The sequence below is a fragment of the Chaetura pelagica genome, unplaced genomic scaffold (genome assembly GCF_000747805.2).
Source record: "Chaetura pelagica isolate M959 unplaced genomic scaffold, ChaPel_1.0 scaffold344, whole genome shotgun sequence".
Classification (NCBI taxonomy): Eukaryota; Metazoa; Chordata; class Aves; order Apodiformes; family Apodidae; genus Chaetura; species Chaetura pelagica.
This window is the reverse complement of record NW_009953098.1, coordinates 682,508-697,074: the sequence shown is the minus strand read 5'-3', so window position 1 is coordinate 697,074 and position 14,567 is coordinate 682,508. Positions and strand designations below refer to the sequence as shown.

The window sequence follows — 14,567 nt, the reverse complement described above, 5'->3', positions numbered from 1 at the left end:
TCCTAAGCTGACCTTCTGAGCTGGTGGCCTTTTGTTGTCTCTTACCTGTCTGTGAAAATGGCTTCCCTAGTAGCTATTAGTGTTGCATGAATTTAACCAATTACAATCTGTTTTTTGGGGGGAGGAAGAGACATTGTGGTTGGTGGGGTTGTACTTTGGACATCTGAGACTTCTGTCCAAGACTGCTTCAGAGTTCCACTTGCTCTGCTGATAAATCTGAGTACCCTTGATGGTTTTCCAGTCTGTTGAAAGCAAAGTCTGTGCTTTATAATACACCATGTGGCTCTAAGAAAATGAATCATTACACACTGGCAATTCTGTCTCTTCTGCAGGAGATTTTGCTAAAGATCCAACAGACACTTTGCTGCTGCTTTATGAATTTGAAGCAAGATCCAAACTGAATGATCCAACACTCTACAACCTGATGGAGTCAGTATGGGAACAACCACAACTCGAGGTCAAGACGCTGGAAATCATTGCATGTAAGGCCTGCATTTGTACTTCCATAGTTCCTCTAGTTCACTGGGGGTGACCAGGATTAGCAGAGATGGTGCAGCATGCAGAAAATGGCTCTAACCATATATGTTTTGTCCTGAAGCAAAGATGCTCAGGATCTCAGCAACATTAGGAGAGCTGTAGTTTGAAATACTGCATCACCTGGATGATGAACCATCCATCCATTTCTAGACCCTGAGACATTTGTATAGGTTGTGAGTCTGGCAAAGATCATTCAGATGAACTTGTACAAGCTCCAGACTGACAAAGGCCAGAGAATGACCCTGGCTTCAGGGTTTTACAGAAGTTTACAGAAGTTGCCTACAGAGGTTGTAGGATGTGGGCATTGGATAGATAGCTTTCCACTGAAAGCTAGTGTTGGTAATTTGTAAATAGCACTTTTTTAGTCTCGACTACCTTTTCATCATAAAGTTCCAGTCATGTCTTCTTGAGAATTTAAAGTAAGACCCAAGGAAGATGAATAAAATGTAAAAGCACCATGGCAGATCTTTGGAGGGGATTCTGCAGAATTGCATCAACATCTGCTTGTCTCCCTTGTCTTGAGGGTGTCCCCACCTGGGCTGCACTGCTGACATTCCTCTCCAGCATGATTTGACCATCCAGAGACAAACAAAACAATACATTTTACTTCAGACACGCCCCCCACAATATGTTTGTTTTTACCAGAAGCAAAGTGCAGTGTGAGTGCTTGTACATTATGAAACCTGCTGTTCTTCTGCCTTTAGTCCTCACTGGTGATGGGCACAGGAGGGTGGCAGAGAAGCACTAACCTGTGCCCAGCACGTGCATTAAGCAAATCTCTTTTCAGTTATTTATCACAAGGGGTCTGTCAACATGCTGTAGTTTATTTTAGTGAGCAATGAGATGGAAGTCTGGCTTCAGTCACTTCTTTCTTGTCTTTTCTTTTGCTTTTAAGCATTAGCAATGGAATTTCCAGCTCGGTATCCTGTGCTGTGTAAGAAAGCTCTCAAGAGTGCACTAACCCTTCACAGAAAGCAAACTGTCATTGATGCTGTGAAATTTAGGTTAGTGTTATCACATCATAACTTTGCCATGAACCTGAGGGAAATGGAAATGCTGACAGGGAATAAAACCCTGCAATTTGGAAAAAAAGAATAACTGGATTTTAGTTTATGTGCAAAGGTTCCACTTTTTGCTGGCCAACCAGTGCACCTCTCAAGTATGACTGGGTAATAGATGTGTTAAGTGCAGTTTGTTTGCTTGGTATATTTTCTAAAACATTTGTATTTCCAATAAATTAATCTATTGAGGAAGGAAAATGAAAATTGGGTTCAGAAGAGGCCTTTGTGAGGAAGGTATTAATTTCAAATGCAAATGTCATTTTAAAGATAATGAAGAAAAATTAAGGGCTGAGAAGAAAGCCATGAGTTGCAAGTTAGTGGTGTGATGCCATAGTACATCCATGATTTATTTTGCTGGGAAACTGGCTAACAGCTGCACCTTAGGGAATCTGAAGAACTACTTGGTGTGTCTCCTCTTGCTCTTGTATCCCATAAAGGATTTTTTCCTCCTTGCCAAGTTCCTTGCAGTAACCACTGGGCAAAGGCAACTCTTAATATTGCCTTTCTCCCTTCACACTGAGAAGGAAAGACCTGTTTTTAGAAACCATGTACATGTTACTGATTTTATGAGGGTGCTGACTTAGTCCTTGGTGGTGAAGTTAGAAAAAGTATTTTTTCCTCACCATCTTGTGTAGCACCCTAAAAAACGTCTGACAGTCATAGATGTCTTAGTGAGCTGCTGATAGTAAAAAGTAGCTGTTTGTGCACATGGTATTTAATGTTTCCTCTTTTGCTCTGTTTCAATTCTCAGCAAATGCTTAAATAGTTTGATTAATCTTTCTTTGCCAACTGGATTAACAGACTTGGATGCCTGTGTACTGCAGGAGGTCTGGGACTACTTTGAAGATGGTCTGAGTGTGGTCAGCAGCACAGTAAGTTGAGGAGGAAGACAAGAGGTTGGGAGGTGATCCTCAGCACGTTTTAAAAAACACATCAGGCTGAGAATAATAATAGACTGAACATTATCTCGTGTTACATGTGGAGCAGCTGAGACTTCTTCAATAAAAGAGACACTGAAATTACCTCAAAGGAAATGCCTCTTGGATATTAATAACTGAATAATTAATTTCCCACTTTTGTAAGGGCTTTAAAAAAAACACATTTAATGCCACATTTTCAATGCCTATTTTAGAAACATTTTGAGCTATAACATCCATCTTTCCTTCTCTTGCTTTCTGCATTCTGAATATGCTTTTAAAATGCAGATTACTTTTCCAGATCAGTGTAACACTGCCTAACATTTGGATACCAGTCCTGCTTTTTTCCCCTCAGCTCTGCTGTGTTAAATCTATTTGGGACTTAACTGCATGACTACTTTTTTTCCAAATGACCTAGGATTAGATTCCTGTCGTGTCAGTACTTGTGACACCAAATGCCTGGTTTACGTGAATACAGGTATATGAGGAGGAAGATCTTTTTTTCTCATTAAGCATTTCAGCTCTGAAGCACAGTGCTGAAGGGTGAAGGCAGGTACACTGAGGAAGTCAGACATTTCTACTTGGAATTTCTAGGCACAAATAAGGGAGTGTTCCTGTTGAGGAGTAATACTGTGTTTCATAGCTTCATTGCACTGCATGGCTGTTTCTTCAGCCAGGTTGGAACGTCTCTTCTTTTATAAAAGTGACAAAGATGTGCTATTCCTGACTTCCCAAAAAAATGTGTCCACATTCATGCCTTTCACCAAAGCTCTCATCTCTAGCTTTGGTCATGTTCTCGTTGAGGGATACAAATGGAATGTTAATATGGACTGATACTTATGGCAGCAAAATTTCAGTCTTGGTCATGGCAGCAGGTACTAAATGCTACCAGGCTAGGAGGGAGGACAGTGGGGCATCACATCCATGTATTATGAGTTAGAAAGCTGATACACCACTCATGATTTATACCTCCTAGTCAGAAAATGGATGCTGCAGTTCAGAAGTTTGCTCTGGGCTCTCTTTAAGATGAGAAGTATGTATCAAAGGGGGAGAAGAAGTCCTTCCAGCCTCCCTCTTGAGGATTAGCATGACAAATATGTAATTGTTTGCCTTTCCCTCCCCAAGCCAAATCACGTGTCTTACCAAGTTCAAAGTACTGCTGGGTACTCTTAGCTTCTGTTCTGTAGCTCCAAGGGCAGCTGTCACTCAGGTCAGCCACTGCCACAGTGCAGAGAGAGATTCAGAAGACAAGAACTGCTGCTCCTCATCTGCAGTGAGCAGCCATGTCCTGCTGGTCCATAGTGGTTGAATACCTTGGGAAGTGCTGCAGCAGCAAGGCAGCCTGGTGCAGCCTGGGGGCAAGCACACTTCTGGCATTATTTCCAGTCTCACAGAATTGAATTTTACCAGTTGCTAATTGCAACATGACTTGCCTATCTTGGAAGGCAGCTGTGTGACAGTAGTGCAGATGAACTGTGAGGAACAGGCTGGCTTGGAAGGAATTGCCCTTTGCTCAAGAGAAAAACACACCACTGGTTTTCCACTGAACTCTCGTGTATTCTTGACTTGTCAGGCTTAAAGTGAAGAGTCTATTTTCTGATGACCTGCTGCTTGTTTTCCCCACCAGGATACTTACCCGGAGATGGAGGTCCTTTGGTTGATGACAAGAGCCTGGAATACAGGAATATTTCAGTACACAGTTGGTAAATACAAGGAAGCTGAGCAGTGGTGTGGACTAGGGATGCGTTTCCTTGGTCACTTAGGATCTCTGAAGAAAAGCTACGAAGGCCATGTAAGTGTAAGCAGATGGATGTGAGGATGTGGGATGGAATGTCTGGCCTGAATTTGAGATGTGGATCTGGGTGAAAGAACCACTGCAGGTGATCTTAAAGTTTCAGGAGACACATGGTACCTCAGTGTTCTGGGGCGGCTTGATGCTAAAAGATCTTTTCAAAGTGAAGCCAGAAGAGTTTGATAGACAATAGAAAGAGTGATGTAGTGTCCTTTTACTGAAAGGATCTTGTAAAGGACTGACTGGAAATAAACTGACTCTGTGGCCATAGGAGAACCCATGTGCCTTGCCTGCTCCCACTGAGGTCAAGGAGCTGTACCAGTTTACTTAAACCAGCTGCTGTATTAATATTTTCAAGCTTGATTTCTAGTATAATCTAATCTCTTATAAACAGGGGTTAAGCTGATGTGAATAAAATCATTAAAGCTCATGTTGTCAGGTGTGGCTGAGCCACCTCCTGTGAGGGAGGAATTGCAGGGCTAGTATCTGTGTAGAACACAAGTGAGCTGCTCTCTGCAGCTTTTGACTTGACTGCAGCACAGAGCAGCCAGGCTGGTGGCTGCAGTCATCAGTCACTCCCTTATGCAGGAGCTGGGCAATCAAGAGCTGGTTGCAACTTTGATACCATTTTAAGTGCATCAGTTAAGACAGTAAGAATTGAGATCACTCCCTTCCAACCTCAACCCTTCTGTGATCAGGTCTATTCCCTGATGCAAGTGCTTTTTGTCAGTATAAATAAAACCCACCTTTGTTAGTTACATCAGTGTGACCATTTTTGGTTTTTTTCCTTAAATAATTGTATTTAAAATCTGCCAAAATCTTTACATTGATCAGAAATGTTAGGTTTAGAAGCTGGTGACACCCACCTATTTCCTTCTGTCCCCTGGGGCTTTGCTGTATTACCTGTATCAGCTGAATGATACAACTTTATCCATCCTTGCTGACAACTGTCCTGCTTATATTCTCCAGATGATTCGTCTTTATAGTGAGGTTCTGGACAAACTGGACAGAGCAAAAGGGTTTATTCCAAATGAAGAAGAATGACAACCACAACTGCACCAAGGGCAGCAGTGTCTCTTGGAAACCTGCTGCATGAGAGAGGCCATTAGCTCTGTGAAGACATAGGGTCATGGGAACTACAGAGAAGAAACAAGGAGCTCCTTCTTGTTGGCAATTATGTTACGCACTTTTTAGGTAAAGTTAATTGAATAGATGTAATTGTTTTTCTCTAGCAAATAATTTTCATCCTCTGGAGCTGTGTAACAGTTAGAAATAAATACTTTGTCAGGACATGCTGTTGGGTAACAGTTTGGTTTCAATACCTCTACTTTAGTAGTAAGTGGCAATGAGAATAAAAGTTTTCCAAGACCAGGCCTCTCTCCTTTGGATGTCATAGCTGCCTTGCTGCATAAATATTTATCAGTGTTTAGTTTTCAGTCCATTTCAGTATGGACAAGAATTCAGAGCCGTTTGCCTGTTTCACAATTTAGCTGGAATAAAAAAGAGCAGGAACAGTTCAGCTCACAGCAAAAGCTGAAGCTTTGACTCGGTCTTGCTCTTTCCAGACTCCAAACTGAAATACACTAGTCACAGTTCAGCACAAAATCCCCCCAGATCCACATTAAAAACACAGCCTGGTAAATGGCTGGATCCTGCTGGAGCTGGATGGAAGAGAGATCACCCACCTGAACTTCAGTGTGGAAAGTGAGTCTCAGCAGCAGGGTCAGAAGTCTGGAAAAATGCTGTCTGAGGGATATCTCCTGAAGTGCAGCACAGATGTGCTCCATGGCACCTCTTGCTGTCCTGACTGGGGGACAAAAGGTGGTGGCACAACCAGGCAGGAATCACAGCAGGGAGCTGTGTTCACTGAGTGCTTTTCTGCTGAGGCTGCTGCACTAAAGCAGGTACAAAGCGCAGGTCCAAGGAAAGATGGAAAAAAAATATTAAATCCTAAAATTCTCTCACCTTTCACTTTGCTAAATGACAGTCAGGGAGGAATCCATACCTCATGAACCACATCTGTCTTCCATTGAACACTCCTGTTCTCTGTACTTAAAGGTACTAGAAAAAGATACTAGTTGTCTTTACAACTTCTCTCTGGCATCTAAACAGCCCGTCAGCCTGTAAAAAGATGCTCTAGCTTAGCTGGCCTGCCTTTATATCCAACATAGGAACAAGCACACAGCAGCATATTATTTACTCTACATTTAAAGCAAGCTCCCCACAATTCAAGCCATGACCCAAAACATATTGATGGTGTCAAATCATCAAGATCAGAGTCAACCTGCGTTACAACAACCCAACCCAGAGTTTTTCAGAGGCCTAGTTATGGCTGTAAATAAGCCCTCTGCCTCATATTTTTTAATGTTGTTTTAAACAAGTTCTCAGAGACCATCTTATACTAAAAAAGGCAATGTTTAATTTTTTTTAAACCACTGTCAGCACTCAAGTTTTCCATGGAGAGACCATATCAGCACCAAGAAAGCAGATCTGGCACACAATGAAGGACTCTACAAGAAGGTCTCAAAGACAAGAGTTCTTTGCAACTCTGTTTATTAAAAATATATGTCTCCTTGGAAGAAACACTGGTAACCAACATTGTCATGATCGATTCGATACTGTCAGTTATCCCATGGAGTACATCAGCTTTTTCTCCATGTGACTTGGTGAGAGGGAGACAGGCTATTAGGGGGAAAGAAAAAGAAAAGAATATAAAAGAAAAAAGACAGGAACAGTGTGACAAGCATCTTAAAGACTTCTGTTTCACTTACTCCACTTCTTCAGGGACTGACGTTTATAGCAGCTGGAGCAGAACCAGCAGGGCAGGGGCTGGATGCCCAAGTGGAATCCATTCCCAAAGTTTGCTCCTTTAGGGTCGGTCCCCCTGACAGCAGAGTCCTTCCTGCTCCCCACCGCACTCACAGTCACCTCCTCTGCAGTACTGCTCTCTGTCCTGGGAAGCTGCTCAGTCCCTGCAGGGCTCCTTGTGATGCAGGATAGGTGAGGACAGCTGCTTCCCAGACAGCCCATGTACAGCCTTGGGGCATCTCACACTGAAACCCGTGACCTTTGGACACCACATCATGCCTGACACACTGTGGTACCTGTTAACTTTCAGGGAAGAGGACTGGTACCCTGCACAGCCACTTATCCCTATAAAATGGGGAGAGGGGAAAAACGGGCCACGACTTACCTGCTCTGTGCTCGTATGAGCTCCTTTGTGCTGGTGCTTGGCACTGTGCCTGAGGAACAGCATTTGCCAGCTGTTCTGAAGGTGGGAGTGCTCTTCTGCCTGTACTGAGTACCCAGCAGCACAGCTCCTGCTCAAAGGCTGTTCGAGTCCCCCCAGCAGCTCCACACAAGGCTCTGCTCCCAGGATGGAGCCCCATTCAAGCACAGAAGCTGAAGTGTCCTCGACATTTCTCAGCTGGGGCCACCTGTCTCAGCACCAGTGGTTGCCTCACTTGAAAGATTCCAGTGCACAGAGGATGGGGGCAGATCTGCAGCCCCTGCCCCACAGACCTGCCAGCACAGGACACCCAGTTCTGTTTGAGGTGACCTCGAGAGAGGGAGCAGAGCCCAAGTTCAAAAGGACACCTGCCAAAGACAGAACCAGGCCAGCAGCCACACCTTCACCTGCCAAGCCCCACTCCCAGAGCACCAGGTGAAGTCCCTGCTGTGCTGGAAGGGACCACCACCACCTGCACGCAGCAGAGCTGGGAATTTGGCACGAAGCAGGGAAGAGAGGAAGTTGTTCATTTCTGTTACTGATTTGGAAAAGTGTGAGTGTCCATCCAAGGCACAGCTGGGGGCTTTTCCTGCCAGTGGCTAATGCAGCAGGGAACACCAGCACACTGCTGCAAGCCACGCTGGGTCACTTCACCTGCACCCACAGGTACAGGGCCAACCCAATGTCCCAGATTTCCCACAACAACACAGGACAGCAGGCAGGGTTGTTGCTTGTGGCCAGTAGAGTATTTGCTAACTAAACACCACAGACCTAGATTCTATTTACAATAGAGTCAGCTTAAAAAATAAGTTAAAAAACTGGATTTTATACCCATTCAGTTCATTAACAACAAGAGAAAAATGGAGTAACGGAAAAAAAAAAAACAACCAAAGAAAAAAGCCAACACAGCAACACAATGTGGTTTTGGTTTAAAATCAGCTTAAAAAAATAGAACCAAAAGGAAACCTCTCATGCAAACACATAAGGTGATGTGTAAAACAATGTGCAATTTAGTACGTAGTATCATCCATTCTCTTGCTCTGCAGCCTCCTGCTCAGTCTCTTGTCTCCCAGCCACCCTCAGCTCAGCTGCTGCTCCTTGCTGTGTTAACTCTGGACCTCAGGTCCCTCCTGCACAGGCAGCAAACCAGTCTCTGCTCTGCCCCAGACCTGGGGTGCTGGAGGGAGCTGCCCCAAAGCACCTGGTACCATTTCGCTTTCTTCCTGCCCAAGTGGACTCCCTTACCCCCAGTGGTCAGGACAGAGAAACTGAAAGATCCTTGCAATAATACAATACCTTTTAAGAGAGGTCCCTCAGGTTTCCTAGTCCACATACATATATATATATAATATATATATAATATCTCTCTATATATTATATATAAATTACATATACAGATAAATAAAATGCTTTCTGCTGCCTTTCTGTTGCACTGTTCAGAGTTGCAAGACAGTCACACTTGGAAAAATGCCCCTGGAGCTCTGATCCAAGCTCCTGTGCTCAGAGTTTGTTGTTTCACTCGTTTCTTACGTTAGTCCTTAGCTGCCTCCTCCCATCTTGATTCTTGGTTTAGTTAATAATAATAATAATAAAAAACGACCTTGAATGGGTTCTCATCTGTCTCTAATGGAGCAGTGGAAAGGTCCATGCAGGATCAGTGGGAACAGTCACGTGATGAACGAGATGAGTTCATCCCAACAAAAGAAACAGGACTAGAAAACTCAATTTTGCGACGATCTAAAAAAAGGGGGCAGGAATTGTTTTCATATCCCCCCCCATCTTGGGGCAGAGGGCTTGGGTGGGACTTCAGAGATCTTCTGCTCACAGGGAAGCAGGTGGGGGGCATCTTCAGAGTTTCTCTGGAGATGGGATCCAGATGTAGTGCCCGGACTGGTCCTCAATGACCTGTTTGATTTTGCTGTAAATCTCTTCAAGAGAGTCTCCTTGTACGATTGCTGGAAGAGGAGAAAACAAGCAAGACCTTGAGCATCAGGCACTGCTGCACCTTCCCTGACAGGAACTAGGAGAAAGGCCTTCATGCTGCACCGAAGGGGCTGGTGTGGTGCAGCCAACAGCCAGTGACTGACACAGCCTGTGTCAGAGGGGCTGTAACAGGCACACGATGACACAAGAGGGTTAACCCAGCGTGTCCAAGGGGATTAGGGAGCTGATCCCTTGCTGGGAGAGCTCCTCATGCATGTGGAGTGCCAGGTTCTCCACAACGAGCTGCTAATCAGCTTTGCAAACTGTGTCATGCCAGCAGCCAAGGCTTCAGGCTGGCCTGGCACTGCAGCGTCTGACTGAGAGGACCTCAGCAGGATCAGGCACTGTGCAACCAGCACAGACCTTGAGGTGCAGGATTTCTTCATCCCCTCTGGTCAGTTTCCGAGGGCTCCTGGTGTTGGCTGCTTCCTCTGCTGCAGGGTGGGAAGTGCAGCACGGTCAGGCTGGAAAAGCCCAGCTCATGGCTGCTGTGCAGCAGCAACTCCCACCCAAAGACCATGGACAGTCTCGCTGCTCAGTACAGGCAGAACATGAAGCACTTGACTCTGCTTCCCACATGCAAAGAGGAAGATGCACACGGATCGCTCTCCAGGAGCTCTGTGCCCTCAGTACCCTGGCACAGAACTTGCTACAGCAACCATCTCCTTCCACAGCAGGTTTCAGCCAAGACTGTTCCTTCCCCAGGTCAACTTCAAACTCGCCATCCAAGCAGACGATGGCTGGCCCAGGGGTGGGCATAACCATGGAATGTGCTTCCTTTGGGCTCTTCTTGGAAGAGCAACTGGCAGCTCTGACCTGCTGCCCAGGACAGGAGGCCTGGGCAAGGCTTTTACCCTGTTTGTACCTGTACATTCGCTCAGAAATTCCTTTTTGGAAAACGCTCTGCTTGGGATTCTTCCCGGTAGCAGTTAGGTGGGTAGTGCAGGGTTGGCAGAATTATCACTGCTCAGCTTTAGAAGCAACAGTTACTGCACTGGAGAAAAGACCAGTTTCTCTGCCTCTTTGGCTGCCCATGATTCTCCAAAATTAATCACATTACAAACATATTAGTTCCTTAATGCACAAGGATGCCTGTGTCATGAGCAGCTCATCTTTGCAGGCACAAAATGCCAGGCAGCCCCTGAGTGGTTCTTCACCAAAGACTACTCAGGAAGCCAGCCAGAATTCCAATCTTTTTTTGGGAGATGTTTTGTAATAATCTCAGTCTTCACCATTTACGTCACTAATTTCTGATCTTTCTCCCTTAAAATCATTATTCTTGCTTTGAAAATGCTCTCCTTCCCTCCATGAAGTGAGTTCTTATTTCCTGTAGCCTCATAGCACCCTGACTCTCTGCTGTGCTTCCCCTGCCTGGGATTTCTGGGATTTTTTTTTTTTTAAATACTATTAAAGTTGGCTACAAGCTTTCACAAACACAGAAAATCCTGCCTGACAACTTGTCTCTTTCTCTAGAGCTGGTTTACTCTTATCCACTGGATCTTGGAGCAGTCCCTTTGCAGAGCCCTCCTGGCAAAGTGCCATGGATTTTTTTTTCTTTTTTGCTTTGATGAAACTGGACATTTTCCCACGACCCTGCAGTGCTGGCTGAGCTCACAGCTGCCAGCTGGAAAAATCCATCAGATAGAAACCCGCTCAGGACACTCACCTGTAAAATACTCTCCAAACTCTTGCTCAAGTTTCATGGCTTTGTCAAAGACCTTGTTGGCCTGTTCATACGTCTGTCTCCGGTTCATCTCCCTGATGAACATGCACAAAAAAAAAGAGAAACTTTGCTCTTTCTCTTACTAATGAACAGAAGGAAAAATACTACACAGAGCAGGGGTGCCTGGGAAGCCTCTGCACACCAGGAAGGGAAGGACCCTTTCCCACATGCTCTTTGCTGCCTTGGCACTTCATCTCAGCTTCCAACCATCACTGCCACCAAACCCTTGTTTCACCACAGCACAGAAGGGGACTCAAATCCAGACAATCCTCCAAATTTGCAAGACCACTGCAAAAGACCCCCTGCTTTCCCAGAGCCTGTCATCACCCTCCTTGCCTAGGTTCCCTCTTTTTCATACAACACCCAAATAAGCCATTTGACCCCTTCTGGCTTAAGTTTTTCCCAGTCTCTTCCAATCCCAGCCCATCTCTAGCTACCAAATCTCCTCACAAATAATATTCTCTGCTGCTGCTCAGAAGAGCTGTGAGCTTGACTCTTACATCCTGTCCAGCCTGCACTTCCCTAGGCCAAGAGCAGCATCACAAGCAGAAGGCACACAAGAAACATCCTGCTCCCCAGGGCTGTCCTGGCTCAGCCATCATGACCCATCCAGCTGTGACCCACCACTACAGGTTGTCTGTAGCTCTCCTGGTTGCACTCAGAGCCCAGGTAAGCAGGTTACAGCAGGCACATATGGGAGCATTTTTAGATTTTCCATGGAAATCTCCTCTGGGGTGAAAGGCTTTAAGCCAGAGGAACCTTGATGCACCATAGCATTAGCTGTGGAGGCACACCACAGAGGGTGGGACCAGCTCCTCTTAAGGGACAAGTTCAGCACCAGCAGCAACCTCTTCTGCTTTCTAAAAAGCAAAGGCAGCAAACACACAAACCCTGCCAGACCAAAGCTGCCTGCCCTGGAGAGGCACAGAACATGGTGTTTCACTTACATGAGAGCTTCAATGGATTTTGGTTTGATGAAAATGGCAATGGGATAAAGTTGTGCTTGTTGCAACCTCTTGATAGCATTGCCAGACACATCCAGGATGCAGTGTTTCCCCTGGAAAGGAGATGATTTGGATCAGACCCACCCACACAGTCTACTTCGTGCAGAAAACAGCTTGCTCATACAGATGTGCTTACAAAAGAGCGGCCACAGAGATGAAACACCAGTCCTGAGCCACAAGCCAACTCCCAGTGGAGTTGTTCCCACCTGCTTAGGGCAGGACAGCAGGGACTGATCTTCCTCTGAACATGTGAAACAATTTACAAGCCATCAGTACACTCCAGTACTCCTGTGGAGGAAATGCTGCTGCTTTGAGAAGGGCAGCTGGGCATCTCTGCCCTCTGAGCTCCCAAGCATGAGGTTGGTGCCACCAGTGCCAGGCTTTTAAGTGGTGTTTGGATGACAAGTATGACACTGAGGTGGAGTAATGTGGCTGAGAAAAACAACCACATGGCTTGGCAAGACTGGAGGGAGGAGGGGCTTGTGCCACACTTGCTTAATGTGGTTACAGCCCTTTGTTAAGAACATGGGGACAGGAGGGGAACTGCTGAATGCATCCGTGTTCAGGCTGGATGTGTCCTTGGTCCCAGGAATCCCACCAGACACTCACCCTCTCTGCTACTGCCCGCACTGACTGAATGCTGGTCCCATAGAGATTGTCATTGAACTGCCCAGCCTCTATGAACTTGTTGTCCTGGATGTCTTTCTCCATCTGTTCACGGGATACGACAAAGTGATAGTCCTGTCCATCCACCTCGTTGTCACGCCGAGGCCTGGTGGTGTCTGGAGGAGAGCAGGCACCGTGAGCAAACCCGGGGTGACGCACAGCAAACCTCCTGGGAGGGACAAACCCCCTGCCCTGTGCTGCCACCCCCCCACGCTGCAGGCTAGACCCTGCAAGGAGCAGAGCCACTGCTCTCCCCTCCCCGAAGGAAGGGCACCAAGTGCCAGCTGGGACTTACGTGGCACACAGGAACCAAACTTGTGTGGGAATTCAGAGATGAGATCGTCGTTAATCCGGTCCTTGGTCGGCCCCAGGATGATCACCGGCCTCGCGTAGTGAACTGAGAACAAGAGCCACAGCCTGAGGCCCCGTCTGCACCACAGGCAGCTGACCCCACTGCCACCTGTGGCAACAACCTGCACTCTCCCTGCTGGCAGCGGGGCTCCTGCTCTTATGGGCACCCAAAGGTGTCTCCTCCATGCATCTCACAGTCAACACCTCCCTCCCATCGGCACAGCCCTGGGGAAGGTGCTGTGGGTCTTTGGGGTCACATCAGCAAAGCTGCTCCCTCACCCAGGGCTGGAGCCAGGCAAAGATGCCACGGAGCTGGGGGAGTGAGGGAAGCCTGAAGGTCTGATACAGCTTTGGCAAGGAAAGACCACTGAGGCTGGGACTAGTCAGGGTCTGTAGAGATTGAGCGTCAATGGGGAGAGGCTGCTCTGCAGCAGGGACCTGGCCCAAGGCAGGGAGGTATAATCCCACCTTCAGCTGGGAACTACAGCCCAGCTGAATTTTAGCCCAGTATCTCTCCCTTTGTCTTGCAGACCAGGTCACAAGTCTTCTGTTGATTAAAACGGTCTGATCAAGGTCAGGGAAAGCTCCAGGAAACAGCAAGCACACCTGCCACCCCTGCTGCACACAACAAGACAAGAAACTCCCCTTGTGTTCACAGGCATCATGCTGGTATGGCAGGGGAGGTTGCACCAGCCACCCTGGCTGTGCCAGGGACACGGGTGCCCACTCTGGAGCAGACTGTGCAGCTCAGCACTAGGACTTACTTTCATGCCGCGTCACTGGCTCGTATGACAGGATGGTGTCCTCTTGTCCTTCTACAAAAGAACCAGGGAGAGGCAGGTAAGGACTCCCAGCGGCCTTCCAGCTCCTCTGCACCCACAAGGAGCTGGCTCCTGCCCCCTCCCAGCCTCCCACAGCCCTGGGGACACCTCCAGGCTGCCCCTGTCACACTGCCAGCCGACATGGAGTGTGACGGGCACTCAGGTACCAGCCCTCAAGCCACGTTAATTATTATGTCCCAGCTCTGAGTCAAGCCTCCTTTTTCCCTCCCCACTGCTGCAGCCCTTTAGAGAACTCACTGGGGATAAAAGCAGCATTCACTGCAGCTGGACCCCCACAGGCTTAGGCTCCAGGAGCCACCTATGCTGCAGACCAAGCTTCTGGCCATTGCTTGCCACAGCAGGCACTGAGGATGGGGGACTACGATGGACTGGGAACACACCACCCAGACTCAAAGCAGAGCCCTGCAGCCAGGAGAGAGCAGGGAAGCAGGCAGGCTCGCTCCTGCACCCCAGCCCCTGCCC

The 14,567-nt window shown here is 47.1% G+C and overlaps 2 protein-coding genes across 2 annotated transcripts in view; one reads left to right on the top strand and one right to left on the bottom strand.

Annotated features, from left to right (window-relative positions):
* TEX11 (testis expressed 11) overlaps positions 1–5,351 on the top strand; it is a 30,259-nt gene extending 24,908 nt beyond the window's left edge. Inside the window, 5 exon segments of the mRNA XM_009997175.1 lie at positions 333–482; positions 1,433–1,541; positions 2,350–2,470; positions 4,143–4,307; positions 5,277–5,351. Of these exon segments, the coding sequence (XP_009995477.1) occupies positions 333–482; positions 1,433–1,541; positions 2,350–2,470; positions 4,143–4,307; positions 5,277–5,351 (620 nt within the window).
* A 3,751-nt stretch (positions 5,352–9,102) lies between these two features.
* The window catches only part of DLG3 (discs, large homolog 3 (Drosophila)), a 48,881-nt gene continuing 43,416 nt past the window's right edge, over positions 9,103–14,567 (bottom strand). The window contains exons 17-20 of the mRNA XM_009997174.1: positions 12,856–13,028; positions 12,190–12,299; positions 11,186–11,277; positions 9,103–9,491 (exon numbers count right to left, since the gene is read on the bottom strand). Coding sequence (XP_009995476.1) covers positions 9,385–9,491; positions 11,186–11,277; positions 12,190–12,299; positions 12,856–13,028 — 482 coding nt within the window. The 3' untranslated portion in view covers positions 9,103–9,384. The remainder of the gene's footprint in view (positions 9,492–11,185; positions 11,278–12,189; positions 12,300–12,855; positions 13,029–14,567) is intronic.